This window comes from Schistocerca gregaria, chromosome 8, assembly GCF_023897955.1.
Source record: "Schistocerca gregaria isolate iqSchGreg1 chromosome 8, iqSchGreg1.2, whole genome shotgun sequence".
In the NCBI taxonomy this organism is placed as follows: domain Eukaryota; kingdom Metazoa; phylum Arthropoda; class Insecta; order Orthoptera; family Acrididae; genus Schistocerca; species Schistocerca gregaria.
In genome coordinates, this window is record NC_064927.1 from 82889854 (window position 1) to 82917144 (window position 27291).

The 27291-nt window shown below is 40.6% G+C and overlaps 1 protein-coding gene across 2 annotated transcripts in view; it reads right to left on the reverse strand.

Moving 5' to 3' along the window:
• The window catches only part of LOC126285286 (fatty acyl-CoA reductase 1-like), a 159327-nt gene that overhangs the window by 91987 nt on the left and 40049 nt on the right, over positions 1-27291 (reverse strand). Inside the window, exons 2-3 of one of the 2 annotated variants that reach the window (XM_049984574.1) lie at positions 14521-14757; positions 5660-5908 (exon numbers count right to left, since the gene is read on the reverse strand). In XM_049984574.1, coding sequence (XP_049840531.1) covers positions 5660-5908; positions 14521-14742 — 471 coding nt within the window. In that variant the 5' untranslated portion in view covers positions 14743-14757. The remainder of the gene's footprint in view (positions 1-5659; positions 5909-14520; positions 14758-27291) is intronic. The other variant, XM_049984575.1, reaches the window with a different exon arrangement.

Sequence of the window (27291 nt, forward strand, 5' to 3'; positions counted from 1 at the left end):
GCCTTGTTTCGACTCAAGTCTTTCAATGCTCTGCCAAATTCTTCACGCAGTATCGTATCTCCCATTTCATCTTCATCTACATCCTCTTTCATTTCCATAATATTGTCTTCAAGTACATCGCCCTTGTATAGACCCTCCATATACTCCTTCCACCTTTCTGCTTTCCCTTCTTTGCTTAGAACTGGGTTTCCATCTGAGCTGTTGATGTTCATGAAAGTGGTTCTCTTTTCTCCAAAGGTCTCTTTAATTTTCCTGTCGGCAGTATCTATCTTACCCCTAGTGATACTCGCTTCTACATCCTTACATTTGTCCTCTAGCCATCCCTGCTTAGCAATTTTGCACTTCCTGTCGATCTCATTTTTGAGACGTTCGTATTCCTTTTTGCCTGCTTCATTTACTGCATTTTTATATTTTCTCCTCTCATCAATTAGTTCAATGTTTCTTCTGTTACCCAAGGATTTCTACCAGCCCTCGTCTTTTTACCTACTTGATCCCCTGCTGCCTTCACTACTTCATCCCTCAGAGCTACCCATTCTTCTTGTAATGTATTTTTCCCCCCATTCCTGTCAGTTGTTCCCTTATACTCTCCCTGAAACTCTGTACAACCTCTGGTTTAGTCTGTTTATCCAGGTCCCATCTCCTTAAATTCCAACCTTTTTGCAGTTTCTTCAGTTTCCATCTACAGATGATAACCAATAGATTGTGGTCAGAGTTCACGTCTGCTCCTGGATATGTCTTACAATTTAAAACCTGGTTCCTAAATCTCTGTCTTATCATTACATAATCTATGTGATACCTTTTAGTATCTCCAGGATTCTTCCATGTATACAACCTTCTTTCATGATTCTTGAACCAAGTGTAAGGTATGATTAAGTTTTGCTCTGTGCAAAATTCTACCAGGCGGCTTCCTCTTTTATTTCTTAGCCCCAATCCATATTCACCTACTACATTTCCTTCTCTCCCTTTTCCTACTACCGAATTCCAGTCACCCATGACTATTAAATTTTTGTCACTCTTCACTATCTGAATTTATTTCTTCATACATTTCTTCAATTTCTTCGACATCTGCAAAGCTAGTTGGCATCTAAAGTTGTACTACCGTAGTAGGCATGGGCTTCGTATCTATCTTTGCCACAATATTGCGTTCACTATGCTGTTTGTAGTAGCTTACCCGCATTCCTGTTTTTCTATTCATTATTAAACCTACTCCCGCATTACCCCTATTTGATTTTGTGTTTATAACCCGGTAGTCATCTGACTAAAGTCTTGTTCCTCCTGCCACCGAACTTCACTAATTCCCACTATATCTAACTTTAACTATCCATCTCCCTTTTTGAATTTTCTAACCTACCTGCCCAATTAAGGGGTCTGTCATTCCACGCTCCGATCCGTAGAACGCCAGTTTTCTTTCTCCTGATAACGACGTCCTCTTGAGTAGTCCCCGCCCGGAGATCCGAATGGGGGAATATTTTACCTCCGGAATATTTTACCCAAGAGGACGTCATCATCATTTAATCATACAGTAAAGCTGCATGCCCTCGAGAAAATTTACAGCCGTAGTTTCCCCTTGCCTTCAGCCATTCGCAGTACCAGCACAGCGATGCCGTTTTGGTTAGTGTACAAGGCCAGATCAGTCAATCATTCAGACTGTTGCCCTTGCAACTACTGAAAAGGCTGCTGTCCCTCTTTAGGAACTACACGTTTGTCTGGCCTCTCAACAGATACCCCTCTGTTGTGGTTGCACCTACGGTACGGCCATCTGCATCACTGAGGCACGCAAGCCTCCCCACGAACGGCAAGGTCCATGGTTCATATATATATTGTGAAGCTACTGTGGATATCTGTAGCTCCTTATATATATATATATATATATATATATATATATTGTGAAGCTACTGTGAATATTGGTGTAAATATATATATTTATTTATGAACTTGGCCAGCTATGGACCGCATAAAACTTTTGACTTATGGTGTTTCTTTTTCTTCTGTTCTTACCAGTACTTCTTCATTTTCTCGCCAACTGCTCGTCTCTGCTCATCTGTCCACACTCTCTTGAGTCTAGGTTTCGGCTCATCTTCTTTATAGTTTGCGTTTCGTATCAGTAGCTGTAGTGATTCCTGTCACATATTATTTATTCTCTAAGACCTATTTTGTTGGCGTCTTGCTTTACTACTTCTATCCATCCTACAGTTTTTTTTCAGCTTACTAACGTAATTAAAAATTTTCTTTGTAATACATGTTCCTTCTATTCTTTTTAAGTGTCCATAAAATTTTAGCCATCTCTTCCTCATTGTATCTGTGATGTTTTCTGTATTTTGTATAAGTCTTCATTTGTCCTTGTAATCTACCTATTTTCCTTGTTTTTCTCAAGATCTAGAATTTTTCTTAGCATTATGTTAGGCACTCTGGTCCATACGATGCTTGCTGAATTATAATGTCATATCTTCGCTTGTATGGATATTGATTTCTTATTGTAGTAGTTTTGTGTTAATTAATATGCAAATTCTTTTATTCTTTCTTTATTTGTTGAGTTATCCAGTCCATTGGCTTGGATCCACTCGCCTAGATATTTGAATCTATAATTTTTTTTTAAGTTTCCCATACTTTGTTTTCACACACTTTTCTGTATTATGTTTGTGTTCTATTTACTCGGGTTTTTCATAGAATGTTTTTAGCCCAGTCTTTTCAGCAATCTCGTGTAACAGATCACCCATAACTGTTGTGTCTGTTTGGTTTTCAGTTATCAATGCCATATCATCTGCAAAGGCTAAACATTTGACTTCAAATTTGTTCTTTCCTTCGCCCATGCTTATACCCTTTGTGCCTCTGTTTTTTAATATGCTTTCCCACATTTTACTATTTTAACTAAAACCAAGTTAAAGACAATTGGGGACATTCCTGTTTTGGTTTTGAACCGTTCAGAAATTTCGCCTTGAAACTTAATTCTTGATGTTGTATCTGTGAGCATTTGTTCAACAAGTCTTCTGGTGTTTTCATCTATCCCTGATTCATAAAGTATCTGGAATAGTGTTTGTCTGTTAACTGAGCCGTAGGCCTTCTTGAAGTTCACGAAATATATATATATATATATATATATATATATATATATATATATATATATATATATATATATTACCTTATGAAATTTGTTATTAACAACCCATCCCAACACAAAAGCAATTGGAAGACAGTCTGAATTCACTACTTTGGCACAGAACTGGGTGACTTTTTCTGCCAAAAAAATCTCTGGTCACTTACCAAATAGCATTAGAAGTCTGATAGATAGGTAACCAACATTTGAAAAGAAATTAAGAGAATTTCTGAATGACAACTCCTTCTACTGCAAAAGAAAGACTTGAATGATGGCATGTACAGAAATCTTTTGTTAAACTCACATGTTCCACATAATTACAAAGTATCATATTCATGATCAATGGATTAAGTATTAATCTAATCTAATCTAATCCATTCATAAGAATGAGCATCTCCGAAACGTCAAAGCTGTGAGCATTTATGGGAAGTGGTTGAGAAAAGTAGAACCCATGACCAGGCGACAGGGTGTTGGACTTCCATGTTATTTACAGAACATGGAACTCCAATGCTTGGCCACTCTTTGAAGCAAGATTGGTGGTGGGCGATATGTGCAGCCCTAACGACAGAGTATAATTCTAATACAAGTATAATTATTTCAGCCACCACTCTTCAGTGCACATTTATGAATGTAGTCTTCTACGGGTGAAGAACTTTACATAATCAGATGTCGAAAAATAAAGTTGTCAGCTTCCATAGCGGATGTCACAGGATCATCGAGACTGGCAATTGCAATGGCAATGGCTCGCCTGATCAGCTGAAACACAGTTTCTTGTTACCCCAGGGCGATGGTCGTGTCTGGGGAACGGCTGCACAAAACATGCAATGTGCCATGTACACATGCTAACAAGGTTGCTACAAAGCTATGCTGGTCATTCACATGGAGTCCATGGGACATGTGACAGTAATCGTAGGGTCTATGACAGCTGTAGACTATGTGAACTTGAATGTGGAGCACCAGCTTCCCTTCATGTATGATGACCTCCTCCCCCCCCTCCCCAATGGCAATAGCATCTTGCATATCTTGCATCAGGATAGCTTCCTTTGTTAGAAGGCCAGAATCATCCAACAGTGGTTTGAGTAGCATGATAGTAATCATACATAGAAGTTTTGGACACCAGATTGTCCTTATGTGAACCTGTGGAAATACTTGAGGCTCACTATTGGACCCACGCCTCACACCCAGGAAACACCAGTGCGTAATTTAGCTGCATCACCAATGAATAGGCGTACTGAGGTCTTGTCGAATCGATCCTATGCACAATGGCTACTTCATTGCGTTCCAAATGTGGACCATTATGACATTAATCAGAAAAACAAAGTGCTTGACCAAAAGTTCCTCTGGCCTGGATACACACACCAATCTGGTTGGGAAAGATGTCATAGAGCCATTGGATCCTTCCCTGGGGGAAGGTGGCTCACAACCACAGTAACTGGTCCTTGATATACTGAATCCGACACTGTGATGGAGTTGACGTTTGTTTCCATATATGTTCCGTTGGGGAAAGGTGTATGTCCATACATTTTCTGTCAGTGACACGTGTATCTTGTGTCTCTGTACCAGAGACAGTTCATAGAGACACATGCCTCATATGAAAGATCGTTGTCCTGATGAAAAGTGGTATCATGATACTTCACAAGAGAGTTAACACATGATGATGCAGGATGTTCATGGTTTATAGTTGTGCTGTCACATTTCTATGAATAGATACCAATTAAGACTTGAATTCATATAAAATGGTTCCCTAACCCATGATGGCAGGAGTAACAGCGTTTTGCCCCTCCAATACACTGGATGTAAGGCGCCCTCTCCCTAGGTCGTCATCAACTCGCAGAACCGCACGTCACTCATTAGCAGTCCTTACTTCTCAGTCACAGTATCACCCCAGATGTGGCAAGCTGTGCTGTGAACTGCAGCCTACGCATGGGACACTAATTTCCTAGTCCAAATGCTACTAGTCTCCAACCAATGATGTGGGATGGCACAGAAAGTTGAAGGGACCTCATTACCTATTCTCTGGTGATATGTACAGATGTCAAGGGGCTATGATGTGCTTGGTGTACTATACCATGATCCTCCCTTGTGGGGGTCAGATGCTGTCCACTGGAACCATGACAAGTATGAGTGACCTCACATTTCCACGCAGTCCAACATCAGGCCAATAGCTCATCCCAATGCCCCACAAATCTGGAACCAACATAATTCAACTTGGCAGCCAAATGGAGACCCCCAATGAGGTCCCTTTCAAACCCTGTCATGTGGTGTATCAGCTACTTCATGACAGTACACAGCATCTTCATGTCCTTCACTGTGATTATGCCCTGGTAACAACAGTAAACATGAATAAAACTAATGCACACTGGTGACCAGTCTGCTGGTCAGAAAGAATTGTAACTCTAATCATTTACATATCCGCTGGTTATGTTTTCATGTATCAAGCTACATTGATATCCCACTATGTACAGCATATTTCAATAGTTTTCAATGAGTGCGTCTTGGCTCATCGGTGTAAATACACTCCCTTACTCTAAGAACATGTTACTCCGTTCCATACATTCCTCAGACCTGCAGGTTGGGCAGCTGCTCGGCCAGCTGCAGCAAGCGCTTGGTGCCCACCACGTTGGTGTTGACGGCCTTGCGCAGGCTGTCGTCGAAGCGGACGCTTGCGGCGCAGTGGAAGACGACGCTGACGTCACGCCGCAAGGCCGCCATGTCCTGCTCTGCCAGCCAGAAGTCCGGCGAGCTGACATCGCCGGAGATCACAGACAGATGTCGTGCGAAGTCGGGCCGCTCTTCTCGAAGCTTCGAGAACAGCTGCACAAACAAATGTGGCACTGCTGACGACAGAGCGTATTTCATGTACGTTCCGGTAAGCTGATAAATCGAAGACCATATAAAAGAAGATCTAAAGTCTATTATCTGATCTGGTTCAATGAGTTAATAAAAAAATTATTTTAAAGACTTTTCGTTGAGAAGGGAACAGAAGTAGTGAAATCCACACTCAAACCTTGAAAGTTGACTGTGCTAGTGGCACTGACCATTATACTCTATTCAATACAGATTGCCACCCACCAGTTGCTGTGTAACAAATGCATTCTGCAAATTACTTCACCAAAAAGGAAATAATAATCTTCAGCATTCTAAATGTCGATTTGCTCAAACATACTTGTACCTTTCCACTCATAGTGTATTTCTTTCACTCACATATTATTGCAGGTAAGATTGGCAATCGACATTTGTTAGCCTAAACAAAAACCACATGCCGAGCTAGGTGTCAAGATCACTATGTGGGGCGGCGAATTAGTTAACTTATTATTAATCATAGGAGGAATTTGGAATTGTTGTAGATATTGTTCGCAGTCTTTTACGAGAGCCAGGCAACTATTTCTGTGGCCATCCAGAAAGCGACCATAGTTTCCGGTCTGCAAATCCACATTCTTGTCCAGCCCACTGAAAAAAAAATGTTTCTATTCTATGTTTGCTCAGTTGGATCAGGAGTATCATTATAAATAAATATTTTGAGTTCTAATTGGTACACATATTTGGTAAAATTTCACGCGCATTTGACTGTAATTTTCATTATGTTCATCAGGACTATGATTATATCATTTAGGCCCACTTATTTTTCTCTTAAAACGATGTATTTAGGTAGAAATGTTGACCTAATCAATTTTGAGACTTGATAGTTTAAACAATATTGCACTAAAACATATGTTGACAGTGTTTGAAAAAGCAACTTTAACTTTTAATTTCATTCTTGATTATGGTGCAATACTGGTGTGCTGTGCACAGATGCGTTATGGTGACGTGGGGTTACTAGCAGTGAACTGGGATAAGACTCGCTCGCCTCCTTATCTCTGTAACGATACAGCCCTTGTTTCGCCACACCATCCCATATTTAGTTTTATAAAAAAAAAAAAAAAATTTGAACAAAATATTACAAGGAATGTATGTTATTATAGCTGACCTATTTTAAATGAAATTGATTTTTATGAAAATTCCTTAACGGTTTAAATACAAAGTATATTTTGAAAACTGAATAAATCACGGAATAATGTAGATAGAGAGGTACAAATTGACACACATGCCTTCTTTTTTTAAACTGACTTTTTGATCACCCAGTATACAGGGTGTTACAAAAAGGTATGGCCACACTTTCAGGAAACATTCCTCACACACAAATAAAGAAACGATGTTATGTGGACATGTGACATTTCCATGTTAGAGCTCATTTTAGTTGCTTCCACTTGCGCTCAATGGAGCACGTTATCATGATTTCATACGGGATACTCTACCTGTGCTGCTAGAACATGTGCCTTTACAAGTATGACACAACATGTGGTTCATGCACGATGGAGCTCCTGCACATTTCAGTCAAAGTGTTCGTACGCTTCTCAACAACAGATTCGGTGACCGATGGATTGGTAGAGGCGGACCAATTCCATGACCTCCACGCTCTCCTGACCCCAACCCTCTTGACTTTCATTTATGGGGGCATTTGAAAGCTCTTGTCTACGCAACCCCGGTACCAATTGTAGAGACTCTTCGTGCTCTTATTGTGGAAGGCTGTGATACAATATTCCATTCTCAAGGGCTGCATCAGCGCATCAGGGATTCCATGCGACGGAAGGTGGATACATGTATCCTCGCTAACGGAGGACATTTTGAACATTTCCTGTAACAAAGTGTTTGAAGTCACGCTGGTAGGTTCTGTTGCTGTGTGTTCCGATTCCATGATTAATGTGATTTGAAGAGAAGTAATAAAATGAGGTCTAACGTGGAAAGTAAGCATTTCTGGACACATGTCCACATAACATATTTTCTTTCTTTGTGTGTGAGGAATGTTTCCTGAAAGTTTGGCTGTACCTTTTTGTAACACCCTGTATATATGTATATACATGAGTAGGTCAGAAGCATAACTCACATGCTCCAAAAACATAAATTTTCACAAATGACTAAAAACATGTATTACATGCGTCGTGTGCATGTCCCATATATTGACATGAGTATGTGCAAGAACAATGGCTATAAATCATTATTTATATTTCAGATTATGTTTGCTTATTGAGAAAATACAATTATTTAAGGTTATATTATGGATCATGTGAGTTTTGTTAGTGAGCTATGGAACATGTCTACTGTGCATATTTCTTCAGTTTAATGATGAAAGAAATTTACAAATTTTCAACTCATGAGAACTAATTATTGATCACAAAGAAAAGTAGAATATTATAATCAAGAAAATAATTCAAACTTGTTAAGCATTCTTTGAGAAGCAAGAAACTATCAAATACCAAAGAAAATAAGTTACTAAAATACAACTGAAGATTTGAAGGAGATTCACTTCTAAAACTGAAAATAATTTTATTCTTCTATGTCTATATCACAACATTAAGTTCCTCTTGAATCATGTCACACATACACTCATGATCAGTTTGATCTGACGTATTCTCATCAATGACATGCTTATAGAACTTGAGCACCTCAAACTCTCTCCAGTTTTCCCTATAATGGGTAGTCAGAAGTTTTCAACATCCCTCCTTTTCTCTAAAGAGATTGAGTTCTTTGGTTCGATGAGTTCGGCCTGTGTAAGTACATTTACTCTGGTTATAAACACAGATCTAAACACTCCAAGGTCATTTCTGTACGTTTGTTCATCATGCACAAGAATTTTGTTTCCGACTTTGCGCTTTATGTAAATTCGCTTACATGTTGAAATTGAAAAAGCCATGATCCTGGATTTCGTAATGTAATTTTCACACAATTCTTGAAGTCGGCAACACTGGAGTCTCTTCCTACCAATTTCAATGTTGACTGACTCGAAATTATCTCATACACTTGTTCAGGCTGTCCTATTACTTCCATTGTTTTCATTTTCCTTTCTATATTTACAAAAACACGGTCTGGAGGAATGTAACTATGACCGGTGACTGGAAAAATCATTTCAATTCCATCGATATGTGGGGGAGACTTTACAGAAAGCACATACACATCGCAACCAAAGTAGAATTCTTATTTTGTGCAGCACACCCATCACATACCAATAGAATTTGTTTGTAATGGGAAATGTCTAGGGAGTTTAATGTATCAAGCACACATGAGGCTATAGCATGATTGATCTGGAACTTTGGGCAATGGAATATTCTTCTCACAATCAAATGAAAGAATTAACGTCTCAACGTATTTTTCCTTCAGGGTGTTAAAAATGCCATATACTTTAACTTGTGAACCCTTTTTCAGTAATTAATTGAGTTTTCTTGTTAGGGTCTCTCTCATGTTTTAACTTTTCAGCTAGGCTTAAGCATGTAGAACACACATTAGTTCTCGGTGTACCAAAGCCTACGTTTTATTTTGTGTTAAAGATGTACCTGAAGTAAGATAGCTTCACAGGGATGTTTTCGGGCTTGGAAGAATAAATTTTCCATAACATTTTACAGTTCATATTCACAGGCAGATGCCGTCTTTCTGTTCGTCCTCTACAGTAATGTGCCTCTACACACTTTAGACTATTGATAAACTTCATGACACAGTCTCTCTTGGGTTGAAATTCTTCCGACCTTCTGAAGCCGCGTCTCCGGTCTTGTTCAAAACCTTGCTGAAGAAACTGTTTAGTGATATTATTTATTCTCAATCGTGACACTCCCAAAACATTCATAAAGGTTAACATGCAAACTAGAACTTTATTTTTCTCTGTGCTTCGTATAAAATATTTCGTCGTTCTAAGCAGCTGCGACTTTTTGTTTTGACTTGCTGAGCCCCTAGGGCGTCTACGTTACCAGAAGTGATGCCAGGTCATAATAAAGCCAGGCCAAGATCCTGTAAGTACTGATCACTCCGGCCTAGCTGCATCTCGTCCCCAGTCGCCGCTTTCTATGAGACCTACTCCACTGCAGCAGTCGGTCCCAAAAGGTACTCTCAGTTTCGTCTATGTCAAGCTGAATCATATTCCTACTGCCATCCACACATCACTGCTAGATCTAATGCTTCCAGGTATGGAGTGGCTGCCATCGAACGAGGAGCCACCTCCCAGGCAGCCTCATCATGTTTCTGATTGTCCTCAAGGGGTCCCACATGGCCCTTTCAGCCTCGTCTATATGTGCACCATCTACTAGCTGGTGTCCATGCGTCGCTACCAGTTATTATGCTTCCAGGGCTCTAATGGCAGTTAGAAAAAGAGATGCCATGTTCTGGGTGACTTTATCTGGCTTCTGATCGTCGTCCAGGGTTTGGGATCATTGTGCTACACCAATTCCTAAGGTGTACTGAGACAGGAATATGATCACAAGTTATTAGGACATGGGGTCAAATAATTGCTGAACAGCAGGTGCCAATCACTACTGGTAGCGCATGCGCAAAGAGGATGTCAAGCAGCATGTGCACACTGACCTGTGCTGAATCATCATTGTATTACTGTAGAGATTACCTGCAGCTAATAAGACATTTGAAATGATTGGTATGGACATCTTAGAACATTTTGAGAAAATGCTGGCAAAGAATCGCTATGTGTTGATCGTTACAGATTGGCTTTCAACCTAAGCGGAGATAGTAGCTATCCCAAATCAGCAATCCAACACATCGACACAGGCAGTGGTAAATAATTTATCGTTGAAGCTCAGTGTTCCAGAAAAATTAACTATAAATCGCAGCAATAGTTTTATATCAGAACTAATGAAACAGCTTTGTCACGTGTTGCATATTGGTAAGTTAAGAAGAAGCACTTGAGATTCACAAACTAATGAAGGAACAGAGTCAGTGCACAGGACAATAAGGAAAACGTCAAGTCACTATGTGAATAGCCATGACAACAATTGTGGCTTCCTGTTACCATAGGCCATCACAGGGTAGTACTAAGTTTCAGAAGAGTACAGGCCTATCGCCATATGAGTCATATGTGGCCAGGAAATGCAATAAATGTTTGCGTGAATGAAGTATAGAGTGGGGAAGAATGGAGAGCGTGTAAATAATTTCACAATCACGTTACAGGAGGGATGGAAAGAGACGTAGAAAGCAAATACAAAGGCCACAAACGGGACAGTGCAGTGCAAAGGCAGTTGTTTACCAAGTAGGGCACTGAGTAATGTTGATGAGCCTGCACAACATGAAGCGCCAAACAAAGAAATTCCTCACCTGGTATCAGGATCCACGTCAGTTAATTGAAATGACTTCAACAGTGAACATTTAGCTGCAACATCGTAGTTATATGATGGTCATACATGTTGGGCATGTATGTACATTTCAAGGAACACTTGGCTCTTGTACCATCATTGCCGGCGCCCGTCCCGAAATATTGGGGAGAAGATGGTAATTGGAAGGCAGTGCAACAGGTAGAACAGGCCATCCCCGAAAGTGCTACGTGCTCGTTACCACATATGCCAAGACACAGGATTGACCCATTTAAAGTGCACTATCAGTTTCTGGGACTTTACTATTTGTTTTACTTATAGGGTTGTTAACTGTACATTTCTCATTCAATGATCATTGAGCCGCTGGTAGTACGCACTCATCCTACAAATCATCCTGAGACGACGGCCCTGGCATACATTAGTGTCAGCGGTGCCAGTACTTTTACATAAGATACAATCATTAGCCGAAACATCATGACCTCCGTCTTAATAGCGTACTAATCTAGCTTTGGAATGCAATACAACAGCAGTTTAGTGTGAGCTGGATTTGACAAATACTTGGTAGGCTTCTGGAGATGCCTACGCATGGGTAACGTAATTTCTATAAATTATGGGCCAGTGTTTTGTGGGCACAGAGCTAGTACCTTGTAATTAGGCTGTTTAGGTTTTCTTATTGGTAACGCCACTTAGCGCTCGGTATGAAAAATCACTGGCTGTGCTGTGCGCAGTGTGTGTTTAGTTTGCATTGTTGTCTGCCATTGTAGTGTTGAGCAGAGGCAGCTGGATGCTAACAGCGCGTAGCATTGCGCAGTTGGAGGTGAGCCGCCAGCAGTGGTGGACGTGGGGAGAGAGATGGCGGAGTTTTGAAATTTGTAAGAATTGGTGTCATGAACTGATATATATATTATGACTATTAAGGTAAATACAATGTTTGTTCTCTATTAAAATCTTTCATTTGCTAACTGTGCCTCAGTAGTTAGTGTCTTCTGTAGTTTGAATCTTTTAGTTAGCTGGCAGTAGTGGCGCTCGCTGTATTTCAGTAGTTCGAGTAACGAAGATTTTTGGGAGGTAAGTGATTTGTGAAACATATAGGTTAATGTTAGTCAGGGCCATTCTCTTGTAGGAATTATTGAAAATCAGATTGCGTTGCGCTAAAAACTATTGTGTGTCAGTTGAAGCACAGTCTTGTATAATTGTTCTAAGGGGACGTTTCATATGGCGACCCTGCCAGGATATAACTACTTTCTGTCTACAGACCCAGTAAAGAATCATTTGATGATGTACTTCCTTAGAAAAGAGGGCACAAATAGACATTTCCCTTCACAGGACTTGCAACAATAATTTTTTTTACTATTTGGTAACTTATCTGCTAGCGTATGTTCTAGTGATGCATCACTCTAGTAGTGTTAAGGTGTGACATAGGTATTAAACATTTTTACTGTAATATTTTTTCTGCTTCAGCTTTGTCATGTTTAGATATAAATTATTACATTTATTGCTGCTCGCTATGCTTACTTGCATTCTTTTTGTCATTGCTGTTTGTATTAATTGTTTTGTGCTGCTGCATTGCCTCATCCATTAGTTTAGCATCTGAGCTCAGTAGGTTTAAGTTAGCTTAAGAGGGGGTAGACTATATAAGAAACTAACTATGATGAATTGGAAGAAAAGCATTGAGAAGCTATAAGAAAATTGTTTGGCCAAAAAAGTAGTGTACAGTGGAGGAAAACTATTTTTGAAAGAGGATGAGAACAGAATGCAAAAAGCATGCTTGGATAGGATTTTTTTTGGCTGGAGCAAATGTTGAAATAAGAGGGGCGATCTATGGAATGACGTTTTCGGTTGGACTCCAGTACCAAATGTTACCCTGAAAACAAACCCTGTCCTTTCCTTTTGTGTATCCCACTATGTGTTTGTGTACCCTTGTGTATTTATTTTCTTCCTGTCTCTGTGTACTGTTTCATAGAATTTTTTCTGTAGCTAATACTAAGCTACATTCACTATGATGAGGAATACTGTTATCATCAAACATAATTTGCATCAATAATATGTTATTTACTTTGTAAAGATGTTTAGACATTATTTATTCTATTTTGTTCTAATGCTCATGTGTGAAGTTGATGTTTCAAAAGTTATTCTGATCTTTTATGTATGTACTTGTGTCGTAATTTTTGTAACACTGATGTATTTGCTATTTCGATTCTTTTGTAAAGCCTGTACTACTGCAAATGTTATCTGTAGTGTTATGTTCTTTAAAGATGTATTTTGTACCTTTGTTATTGCATTCTTATGTTATAAAATTGTAATTGACACCAGTTCATCAAATTAAGTAACTTGTAAATTACATTTCACTGCACACGTTTCTGTTGGTCATAGTATATGGCACCCACTGCATTCAGATCTGGCAACTTTGGTGACCATGACATCAACGTGGATTCACTATCGTGCTCGTCTACCCACTGTAACACTATTCTGACCTTCTGATGTGATTGCTGGCAGATGTCAGCACCCTAGGGAAGACACCAGGCAAGAAGGAATCCAGGTGGCTCACAGTAACGTTCACACTGTCGACAGCTGTGACTGTGGTTTACGTTATCACTAAAGATCCTACGAAAATTTAGATGAACATCACCAGAGCGTAAAACTGCCCCTACCAGACTGCATATGAGGCACAGTACATGTTATGTACAGCTATGCTTCAGAATGCTGGCGTATCTGGCCCAGCCCATCGACATGGTGTAACAGAATGTGAGTCATCCAACACGTTTTCATTGCTTCACGGTGAAATCTCGATGATCCCGTGCCCATCATAATCGTAATCGAAGATTTCGTTGGTAGACACAGGAAACTGTGGGTGTTGTCTACAACAGAGCACCCTGATAAACAATGTACCTAAACTGTGCTCTGAAAAATATGTGCTTACACCAGCATTGTCGACAAATGTGCCATAAATCGCCACCTATCCTGCACGTTCTGTGGTGTGGCATGGGTGTCCAACAGTTAGTCGCCTACTCCTGGTTTCACCTTTATTCAATGTGAGCCACTCGGAAGTTTCGCTGTTTCTGAGGTGTTCGTTCCCAGACAGGAGGCCATAACGATCTGCCTCATTGGATTTCCCCATTTGTGACCTGAATCATCACTGAAGTGATTCTCCATTCGTCTCTGTTCAGCCTCTGAACCTTCTTTAATGCGCCAGGTTCCCACAACGCCATGTCAATCAGTATTGAAACGTCAGTATTCCACTGAGGAGTGCTTATAAAGTTTTGGTTGACCTGTGTAGTACGTCAGAACAGCAGGGACACTCACCATATTGGACACATATTCTCCCAACCTCTCTTGCGGGTCCCGTCCACGCTTGGGCCTCACCAGCATGTAGATAGTGCCAATGTCAGGGCAGGACCGCAGCAGCTTCTCCACGGTGACCATTCCCAGGAAGCCGGTGGCCCCTGTCACCAGTACCGACCGGCCGGCATACCACTTTGGCACTTGGGGACCCGAACGCACGTCCTGTCTTGCCACGGCAACCATTGGAGATATTTCTTCCTGTAAAAGGGGACATGGAATCAGAAAACGCTACATACTTGAGTATCCTCTCTGAAGTTCTGAAAATACACGAGGGAAGGGTTATTCTCTACTTGTGCAGAAGCCAGATTGCAGCTATAAGCTTCCAAGGACATGAAAGAGGAGCAGTAGATGAGAAGGGAGTGACACAGGGTTGAAAGCTATCCTCAGCTTTATTCAGCTGGAATACTGACCAGAAACCAAGGAGAAATTCGGAAAGTCGATTAAAGATTACAGAAAAGGTAAAAGACGTTTCAAATTAGCTGAAGGCTTTGCTATTCTGCCAGAGACAGGTAAGCACCTCGAAGAGCAGTTAAAGTTAGTGAATAGTGTCTTGAAAGAAGGATATGATATCAATGTCAACAAAAGTAAAAGACAAGCCATGGAATGTATTGGAATTAAACCAGGCTATGCTGACGAAATAAAAATTAGGAAATGGGTGACTAAAATTATTAGTAATGTTTTGCTGTTTGCACAGCAAATGAATTAATGGTGGTCGAAGTTGAAAAGAAATAAAATAGATCTGGCCGAAGGAGGAGAAATGTTTTAGAAAAAAAAAACCAAATGTGTAAACACCGACTATAAATTTGAGTACTAGTCAGTCTTCTTTGAGTTATTTGCATGGTGCGTGGCCTTTCCCTTAAGTGAAATTTGTGTGGTAAATAGTTCAGCCTAGAACAGAACAGAAGCTTTATAAATTTTTTATTTGAGTTGATGGAGTAACTAATGAGTACGTACAGCGAATTGGAGACAAGTCTCCTTTAAGTTGACGAAAATAGAGTACTGCTTGACATGACATAGTCTGAATCATCAAGAAATTGTCAGTTTGGGAAAGCGGGGAACAGAGGGCATGGAGAGTAGTGTACAAATTGTAGACAGAGATAAAGCCTTGAATATAGGAGGCAGGTTCAAGTGGACGTGGGCTGCAGTAGTTACGCAGTGAAGAGGCTTGCACAGGATAAACTGACCACAGCAGCAATGACTGAACGTGCGTCGTTCTAGTTTCAATGCGGAAGGCTCACAAATTTGGTCCTAATTTGAATTTCATAATCTATATATGTGTCAGACTCAACAAATGTGTTGTAATTGTAATAGAACTGGACGCTCTTCACAAAAAATACATCTAAAGAGATGTTATTGGAGAAGTAACACCAGGTTGTTTGCTCTGCTATACATATAAAATTTTTAGTGCTTGGACACTTTTTGGCACGCATCACGTATGGCAACTCACTCACAAAGGTCATTAATTGCTTCATTTTCTAAGAATTTATGATATGTTTTTCACAATTTCTTATTTATTGAAAAACTAACGTTTACTCTTAAATTAGAAGCTTTATTTTACAGGTCCGTCTTGATCACACAGACTTTTACACATTCATTACCGGGTTCAGCTGCTGCCGTCTTCCGATATGTTACAAAGAAAAACAGGGTGTAACAAACTAAATTCTATTTGGTGACGCTAAATCCATGTAAGGCCTGGTGCTATATAAAAAATAAAATGTATTTACGTGAGTAACAGCCATGTATACGAGCCGCACATACCAAAAAATATTCTGATCTAGGTATCAACGTCAAATTATGCGTGTAGGTGTAGGAACTCGCTACTGTGTTCCTCAAACCACTCCATCACACTCCTGGTCTTGCGACATGGCCCATTAGCTTCCAGTTGATGTGCTGGCCATCCAACTCGTCAGATCCGAATCTCATCCTAAACATCTGAGATGTGACTGAATTTGGCTTCAGATCTCATCGCCCCCCTCCCCAGAATATACTGGACTTAGGTGACTTGTGTGTGCAGCTGTAGTGCCAACTTCCTCCAGCGACCTACGAAGGCCTCATTGCTTTCAAGCAGTAATGCACTGCCACTGTTATCAGTGCTAAATGTGGACATTCTGGCTGTTAGATAGGTGGTCATGATCTTCTTGCTGATCAGTCTATTTCAAAGTGTGGAAGCGAGTAAAGCAAAAGTGGTGAAGCTTCTCAAGAAGCTTACAGAAGCACACTTCTAGCCCTGTCATGAACAATGAAAAATTCGTATGGAGCATAGTAAGGACTGGCAAAGAGTGTGCTTTCGAAATGATGTGTTTTGTATTGCAACTGATGATCAGTAAAATGTTTTGCAGCACCAATCCAGTTATTTAGTGGCCACAACACATTGCCAGCACCCAAGCACCACAAAGTAAAGGTAGCAAAAGATGTATGCTACGAGCTAAACTTGCTTCAGTACTCCTGGGCCAGCATGCTTGGGTTCAATTGCCATCGCCCACGATCTTCTGCCTGCCAGGTACATACATGATGCTGTATTTATGATTTTTAATAAAGAGTTTTAGCAACAAGGAAGGTGGCTATTTCGCTTACCACATACGGCAGCAAGCCACTCGCTCACATCTTTCTAATGACACACCTTTACAATTGGCACCAGAACATCTGTTTGAGGATGAAATGACTGACCAATGGAGGGAAGAAATGGAAAGAGTGCAGACGTAGTGGCAACCAGCGCAAGAATACAGAGGAGTACCGAGTTTAAATGTTTGGCTGTGTTTTGCTCTTTATTTTCTTTTACTTAGTATACTGTATTTTTTGTGGCGGCATTAGAAATCTCGCTGCTGCTTAAATTTTGATTAATAATCAGCACTGGGAGCCGATGACTTCCGGAATAAGAAATCTCCCTCATACTGCCAACGGCCTTGTCAAAGAGGGCGGAGGAGCGGACAGGGCACTCTCTTCTCCTAGGGGTGGGTAACTGCCCCTAAAGTCGCAAGAATCAGCAATGATCAACGGCTTGGGAATGCAGAAGGCAATGGTAACCACTGCGTTAAAGACGCGCAACGTGTATCCACAGGACATGTGCTCCGTAACTGAAGATTCTTGAATAGTCTGGGAGGGGACTGCCAAGGGGGAGGCTACCATGAGAAAAAGATAGTCAATGGAAGGATAACGTTCTACGAGTCGAGGCGCGGAATGTCAGAAGCTCGAACGTCGTAGGGAAACAAGAAAATCAGAAAAGAGAAATGCAACTACTCAATCTAGATGAACACTCCTGGAAATTGAAATAAGAACACCGTGAATTCATTGTCCCAGGAAGGGGAAACATTATTGACACATTACTGGGGTCAGATACATCACATGATCACACTGACAGAACCACAGGCACATAGACACAGGCAACAGAGCATGCACAATGTCGGCGCTAGTACAGTGTATATCCACCTTTCGCAGCAATGCAGGCTGCTATTCTCCCATGGAGACGATCGTAGAGATGCTGGATGTAGTCCTGTGGAACGGCTTGCCATGCCATTTCCACCTGGCGCCTCAGCTGGACCAGCGTTCGTGCTGGACGAGCAGACCGCGTGAGACGACGCTTCATCCAGTCCCAAACATGCTCAATGGGGGACAGATCCGGAGATCTTGCTGGCCAGGGTAGTTGACTTACACCTTCTAGAGCACGGTGGGTGGCACGGGATACATGCGGACGTGCATTGTCCTGTTGGAACAGCAAGTTCCCTTGCCGGTCTAGGAATGGTAGAACGATGGGTTCGATGACGGTTTGGCTGTACCGTGCACTATTCAGTGTCCCCTCGACGATCACCAGAGGTGTACGGCCAGTGTAGGAGATCGCTCCCCACACCATCATGCTGGGTGTTGGCCCTGTGTGCCTCGGTCATATGCACTCCTGATTGTGGCGCTCACCTGCACGGCGCCAAACACTCATACAACCATCATTGGCACCAAGGCAGAAGCGACGCTCATCGCTGAAGACGACACGTCTCCATTCGTCCCTCCGTTCACGCCTGTTGCGAAAACACTGGAGGCAGGCTGCGCGATGTTGGGGCGTGAGCGGAAGACGGCCTAACGGTGTGCGGGACCGTAGACCAGCTTCATGGAGACGGTTCCGAATGGTCCTCGCCGATACCCCAGGAGCAACAGTGTCCCTAATTTGCTGGGAAGTGGCGGTGCGGTCCCCTACGGCACTGTGTAGGATCCTACGGTCTTGGCGTGCATCCGTGCGTCGCTGCTGTCCGGTCCCAGGTCGACGGGCACGTGCACCTTCCGCCGACCACTGGCGACAACATCGATGTACTGTGGAGACCTCACGCCCCACGTGTTGAGCAATTCGGCGGTACGTCCACCTGGCCTCCCGCATGCCCACTATACGCCCTCGCTCAAAGTCCGTCAACTGCACATACGGTTCACGTCCACGCTGTCGCTGCATGCTACCAGTGTTAAAAGACTGCGATGGAGCTCCGTATGCCACGGCAAACTGGCTGACACTGACGGCGGCGGTGCGCAAATGCTGCGCAGCTAGCGCCATTCGACGGCCAACACTGCGGTTCCTGGTGTGTCCACTGTGTCGTGCATGTGATCATTGCTTGTACAGCCCTCTCGCAGTGGCCGGAGCAAGTATGGTGGGTCTGACACACCGGTGTCAATGTGTTCTTTTTTCCATTTCCAGGAGTGTAGGAGGGGTCAGTGAAGTGAAGTGGAAAGAAGACTAGGATTTTTAGTCAGATGAGTATCGGGTAATATCAACAGCAGCAGAAAATGGTATAACAGGTGTAGGATTCGTAGGGCAGAGGGTGTGTTTCTGTGAACAGTTCAGGGTCGTTCTTATCAGAATCGACAGGAAACCAACACCAACAAAGATAGTTCAGGTATATGTGCCTACATCGCAAGCTGAAGATGAAGAGATAGAGAAAGTGTATGAGGATATTGTAAGGGTAATACAGTATGTAAGGGGGGATGAAAATCTAATTGTCACGGTGTTATGGAATACAGTTGTAGGGGAAGGAGTAGAAGAAAAGTTTACAGGAGAATATGGGCTTGGGACAAGGAATGAGAGAGGGGGAAGACTAATTGAGTTCTGTAACAAGTTTCATGTAGTAATAGCGAATAGTCTGTTCAATAATAATAGGAGGAGGAGGTATACTTACAAAATGCCGGTTGATACTGGAAGATTTCAGTTAGATTACATCATGGTCACACAGAGATTCCGAAATCAGATGCTACATTGAAAGGCGTACCCAGGAGCAGATACAGACTCAGATCACAATATGGTAGAGATGAAGAGTACGCTGAAATTTAAGATATTAGTCAGGAAGAATCAGTATGCAAAGAAGTGGGGTACGGAAGTATTAAGGAACACGAACAATACGAGACTGGAATAGAAGGGAGAACCGATAGAGGTACTCAAGGTAACCTCCGCCACACACCGTCAGGTGGCTTGCGGAGTATGAATGTAGATGTAGATGTAGACAAGACACGCTGAAGTTCTCTAAGGCTATAGATACAGCAATAAGGAATAGCTCAGTAGCCAGTACAGTTGAAGAGGAATGGACGTTTCTGGAAGCTGGAAAGGAAAGCATACGTACAAAGAAGGTAACTGTGAAGAAAGCACAGGTAACAGAAGAAGTAATTCAATTGAGCGATAAAAGGAGGAAGTGCAAAAATGTTCCAAGAAACTCAGGAATACAAAAATACAATTCGCTGAGGAATGAAATAAATAGGAAGTGATAGAAGAAAGTAACAGGAGTCGATTTAGAAGAGATATAGAATACAGTATTGGAATCAGAAATTAAAAGAGCTTTGGAGCACTTACGGTCATAGAAGGGATAGATAACATTGCATCAGAAGTTCTAAAATGATTGGGGGAAGTGGCAACAAAGCGACTATTCACTTTGGTGTGTAGAATGTATGAGTTTGTCGACATTTTGACATTTAGACTTTAGAAAAATACGGCAAGAGCTTACAAGTGCGGGAATTATCGCACAATCAGCTTAACAGCTCATACATCCAAGTTGCTTACAAGAATAATGGACGGAAGAATGGAAAAGAATATTAAGGATGTGCTAGATGACGATCAGTTTTGCTTTAGGAAAAGTAAAGGCACGAGGGAGGCAATTCTGACGATGCGGTTAATAATGGAGGCAAAACTAAAGAAAAATCAAGACACGTTCACAGGATTTGTCAACCTGGAAAAAGCGTTCGACAATGTAAAATGGTGGAAGATGTTCGAAATTCTAAAAAAAGAAGGGGTAAGCTATAGGTAGAGACGACTCACATACAATATGTACAACTGTAAGTAAGCTGTTTAGGTTTTTTCATTGGTAACGCCGCCGCCACGTAGCGCTGTGTATAAAAATCACTGGCTGAGCCGTGCGCAGTCTGTGTTTAGTTTGCATTGTTGTCTGCCATTGTAGTGTTGAGCAGCGGCAGCTGGATGCTAACAGCGCGTAGCGTTGCGCAGTTGGAGGTGAGCCGCCAGCAGTGGTGGACGTGGGGAGAGAGATGGCGGAGTTTTGAAATTTGTAAGAATTGGTGTCATGAACTGCTATATATATTATGACTAGTGAGGTAAATACATTGTTTGTTCTCTATTAAAATCTTTCATTTGCTAACTATGCCTATCAGTAGTTAGTGCCTTCAGTAGTTTGAATCTTTTATTTAGCTGGCAGTAGTGGCGCTCGCTGCATTGCAGTAGCTTGAGTAACGAAGATTTTTGTGAGGTAAGTGATTTGTGAAACGTATAGGTTATTGTTAGTCAGGGCCAGTCTTTCGTAGTGATTTTTGAGAGTCAGATTGCGTTGCGCTAAAAAATATTGTGTTTCAGTTTAAGCACAGTCTTGTAATAATTTTTCAAAGGGGACGTTTCATATGTCGACCCTTAGCCACGGATACCTCACTGGAATCTTCTGATTTTTTCTTGTAGTTTGTGTAGTTAGTGTAGCCTTTGTTTATTGCTAGCGCGTAATCATAGAGAGAATTTCCTTTGTAGTTGCAGTCTTTCATTGTCGTACAGTAAAACAGTTGTGGCATGCATGTAGATTTGCGCCAAGTATTTCGAAGCTGCGCTTGCAATTAACTAGATATTATTATCAATGCTATGTTAATGTGTTCTCTTATTTTTGTTCTTCAAATTGTGTTTTTCTGTGTTGTCGTATGAAAAATTGTGACAATAATAGCGTGTGAAAAACGTAACACTAGGCTCCAAAGTAAACTGAGAAATGACAGTGAAGACGAAAGCAGTGTGTTAACGTCACCATGTAATGAATTCACTAATGTTCAAAGTAGTAATTTGGTAATAGCGCATAGGGAAATGGAGCGAGTTGCAAATAATGGTGTAGGCAATGAAACAATTAGTGAACAGGGAAGCATTATCGATCGATCGGTCGGCAACAGCTCGCCTCAGGATTCCGAAATGACAGGACACAATCTTGCAAATACTGTAGATTCAGATTTTGCGTCCTCACCGTTTTCTCAAATAAATCAAGACACATTTTCTGCTTTTCAAAATGCGAATATTGCCGGTTCAAATGCACTGCCGAAAAGCACTGAGGAACATGTTTCAGACACCAGTGCACTGTTATTACAGTTAATCCAACAAATGGGACAAAGGCGACAAAAGTTAGACATAACGCTTGAACAAAATCAGAAACAAATGGGACAAAATCTTCAAAAGTTAGACACAATGGAACAAAATCAGAGACAAACAAAACAAAAGCTTCAAAAGTTAGACACAATGGAACAAAATCTTCAAAAGTTATACACAATGCTTGAACAAAATCAGAAACAAATGGGACAGAATCTTCAAAAGTTAGACACAATGGAACAAAATCAGAGACAAACACAGCAAAAGCTTCAAACATTAGACACAATGGAACAAAAGCTTCAAAAGTTAGACACCACACTTGAACAAACACGTGAAGATTTAACTAATGAGTTACATAACATCGAATCGAAATGTCAAAAAGTCTGTAATGACGTAAAAACACAAATTTGTGAGCATTTCCAACCTATTTTTTCGCGGCATGAAAATGCATTACAGAATCACGAAGCAGCCATAAAAGAACTGCAAACTATTGTTCATGAAAATCATGAGACCTTGCAAGCTAAAATTGACTCAGTTGCATCTACCGATTCGGTTACGCAACTTGCAAAAACTCAAGCGAACTTAAAGGACACAGTAGATACTCTGAAAATTGGTTCAGAAAGACACACAGAGGAAATAATTTCACTGTCGGATAAAGTAGCCGAACTTTCAGATCAGTTCACTAACTTATCTACGAAGGTAGATGATGATCTGAATGACACAAAACCTGTAGCCTTCACTGACACTGAAGAGTATGAACAAATTAGGAAATTCAAACAGAATCAAAATCAAATCAACACACAGTACAAAAGAGAAATGCGGGAAGTACAATATCAGTTGGCTCAAGTAATACAAGAATTACATATTTCAGAGGACACTCGCGCCCCAGTATGGGAAGAGGGACATAGCAATACAGAACAACCACAAAATAATAACACAGGGCATTTCGGAAATCATGAAAGTAATTGGCAAGGTGCACCGAATTTTGAGATGGAACCGCGGAAACGACGTAACAATGACCGATATGCGACCCGCCGACACGATGATTTTGACTATAAGCTGTTCATTACTACACGTAAATTCAAAACATTTAAGAATTCTGGCAACGACATTCATCCACAAGCGTGGCTCCATCAATTCTCTCATTGTTTTCCTCCCAACTGGTCACTAGAGCACAGATTAGAATTTATGTGTGGCTACTTAGAGAATGAACCAGCTGTAAGAATGCGATCGGTCATTCACGATTGCCACAGTGAAGGAGAATTTTACCATGCCTTCCTCTCAGCATATTGGTCCCAAGCCACACAAGACCGAGTAAAACATGGCATCATGATGATGAAACATTTCGAACAATCTGAATTTTCCAGTCTTGTGAAATATTTTGAAGACATGTTGCACAAGAATCAGTACCTGTCAAACCCATACAGCCCGTCAGAACTCATCCGCATTTGCTTAATCAAATTGCCTAAACATTTACGGCATATTATTTTGGCAGGTCGTTGCAAAGACGACATTGAAGCTTTTCAGGGACTCTTTACAAGAATTAGAAATTGACACTGACAATCGCGGAACGCGAAAACAGGAACACAACAATTACAGGTCACATCCGTCGCAATTCCGCGATGAAAGAAATAATAACTGGACACGACAAGGCTATTCTCACAATACAAATCGTGACCAAAACAGACACCACCCGTATGACAACCGTTGACAGAGTAGTAATAATTACAGGGAAAGGTCACCTCTCCGCGGTAATGACTATCACAGAGACAATCAGAGAAACAGACAAAATGGGAACCAAAATAATTATTATCAAGGGAGACGGAATAACTTCAGACGCAACGGTCCAGCGCGCAGTTACGATTCAGGGAGAAATTCTCCACCACGTGAGCGACAACAAATTAATTACAGAAATTACCGACATGACAACAGACGATATGATCGTAACGACAGACCTGAATTGCATCAGAACTGGCGGGATTCAAACAGAGCAGGGCCCTCTCAGCAAAGTGAATTTGTAGAAGTTAGGTCTCCTAATCGCATTAACGACGCGCGCCAACAAAGAAACAGACAATGACTCGCACCGCAGGCAGCCGCGTGCGCCGGCTGGCTCAGAGAAGAATAACATAAGCTAACCTTGAGCAAAATTCCAGTGTTCTTTACCGACGTAACCACATGATAATTGCTTTTCAGTTGACAGTCTGCGTACTAGGAAGAGTAAAGGTTTACACCACATTTTACATGTAAAACCGTTTATTGAAAGATAATCTGCTTTTTAACTTTGTCTTTGCCATAAAACATTTCACTCCTACATTTCTAGTATGCTTTGTCACACTTAGAAACTGTTAACATGCAACAATGTTTTGAAGTTCACTATCCAGTCTAGAACCTACGGAACATATTTAGACAGTATTTACTAGTGCATTGTTATAGTGAACAGACATCACTGTGTTATTTCGTGTGTACATTCTTGCTTGTTAGTTGCACGATTACGTAACGACTATGAGGCTGACATATTTAGAACAGTTACCAGTACTGCTAATGAGATTTTAATGCAACATTTTGGTTTACTTGAAAATAAATTCTGGATTTAAAGTGCTTTCTGTGAGATTAAAGATGACTTAGCGTTTGGTTTCTTTGATAGCTACACGATTTTATCACGACGCTACTAATGAGTGATAATTTACAATGTTGTTTTTGCAGTCTATCTGTTTTATATCTGCACAGTTTTTCTGAATTTTTCTGGAAAGTAAAACATGTTTTAGTAGTAACGTTTGTGGTATAGCTACAATGAGACAGCCTTTTCTGTAGCACAACAGTACGTACAGTACAGTACTTACTTCATCACGACAATAAGCGTAATAACTAAGATATCTATACGCAAAGCATTTCAATTTCGTTTATCATGAGGTAAGTACATTGACTTCTGCAGAACTTAGCTTTCGGAGGACAATAACTACGACACTTCCACAGAGATTGTCTTACAGCAAGACGCACATTTAGCGCTACAGGACAAGCATTAAACTATTTATTTTTCAACATATTTGAATTACAAAGAAAGTTTTCGTGATACATTTCATTCCATTGCTGTAATCTGTAACACCTGAGGATATAATTACATTATTCCTCAGGGGGGTACACGCTTACTTTGTGTACCATGTGTTTGGCAAGCACAAGGAGCCCTAGCTAATATGGTATTTGTTTATACAACTTTACACATCGGTACCATATTTCTCTAACACATAAATTACACAGCTATCTGATCATTTAACTGAGAGAGACAAACATTTACTTTACTACATCAGTGACAGATGTTTACGTAATTACACCATTGAATAACTTCACACTTATGAAATTGTATTTTGTCTGTACTTTGTGAACTGTTCATACTTTTTCAGAACCATTGTGATACTATGAGAGCTGTGAATGGTGTATTTGGTATGGGATGACGATTTTTAAAGTACGTTTGAGGCAGATGACACTTTTGACATGAGCAGAGAATTTTATTTTAGGTTTTGAAATTATTGGAGGAAGCTACGGAGATTTTGAGAATTTGACTCAGGTGTTATGATATTATTACGACGACGATGTGAATTATGCTGCTGAGGTATCTTTAAGCTGATGCTATGTGAGTTATTTGGTTATGCTACATATCTGTTACGATGAAATATTGAAAAAGTGTCGACGAATATGTATATGTGTAATAAGGTAAGGAATAATGAGTAGTGGTTAGGGACTCTGATTTGTGAAAAAGGATGCTGGAAACCAAGAATCGTACTTTAAGATTTATGAAATGTATGTATATGCGTGAATGTATCACTATGTTGGCGAAAATTTTTTGGACACAATTGTATTTAAATGATTTTATTTCTACAGATTTGTAACGCAAATTCTTGACCTGTGAATTTTTTTATATGAGACTGTCACTGTAGCGGAAACTGGTGTCGTAAATATTTCGTTAAGACAGTTAAGTGACCACCTGCACGTAATGCGTCGAGGGCACCCAGCTGCGCGACAACCACCTGACAAAAGAATGCCATTAGTGTGTGCCTTTCAGAGGCACAGGTGAAAAAAAAGGAGGCCATTATCCTCGCTATTGACATTCCTTTGTAGAGAGCACCGCAAATACGACACGCTCATTACTTGGAAACATTCTTACATCTGCACACCTGATAATGACAAGTGTCTTTCTACGAGAGTTGAGAGAATTTGTACTAACTTATGAAATGTCACATGACTATTGAATGATATTTTTATGCTTTGTCCATAGTTGCTTATTTCATTTGCTATCTGTTTTCCAGCTGTGTTGCAGCATTGGTTTTATAAAATTAAATGCATTTGCTAATGTGAACACTTTCTGTTGACAGATCTATTAAATAATTATTTTATGATCCACATTCTTCGAAAAAGGAGCTCTTGGAATGGAAAGAGCAATAAGAAGCGACTAATAACAGTAACTGTATATATAATTTTCTTTTCAAGTACTTGGTAATTTGTTGTAGCATTAGTTTTTGTGGTGCGCCACTTTAATTGCATAGACATTAAGATGTGAATAGACATTGTGCTTATCTGCATTGTTGTCTTTAGTGTAACATTTTTTCTGCTTGAGCTTTGTCATGTTTAGGTATAAGTTATAGCATTTGCTGCGGCTGTTTGCCATTCATAGTGCTACTGAATGTCACGTTGTATTACTAGGTTAAGCCAATTTTATTACTGATTTATTTTTCTTGTTTGCTGTGCATTGCCTTATATTAGTTGTAATGTTGCTGCCTTTTTTTTGCCAATTGCCATTTTTTTATCATTGCTGTTTGTGTTAATTGTTTTGTGCTGCTGCATTGCCTCGTCCCTTAGTTTAGTATCTGAGCTCAGTAGATTTAAATTAGCTTAAGAGGGGGTAGACTATATAAGAAACTAACTATGATGAATTGGAAGAAAAGCATTGAGAAGCTATAAGGAAATGGTTTGTCCAAAAAAGTAGTGTACAGTGGAGAAAAACTATTTTTGAAAGAGGATGTGAACAGAATACAGAAGGCAGGTTTAGATAGGACTTTTTGGGAATAATGATGAACTAAGGGAGATCTCTATGCAAAATACTGCAGTAAAACAAACCCTGCCCTTTCCTTTCGTATTATCCCTCTATGTGTTTATGT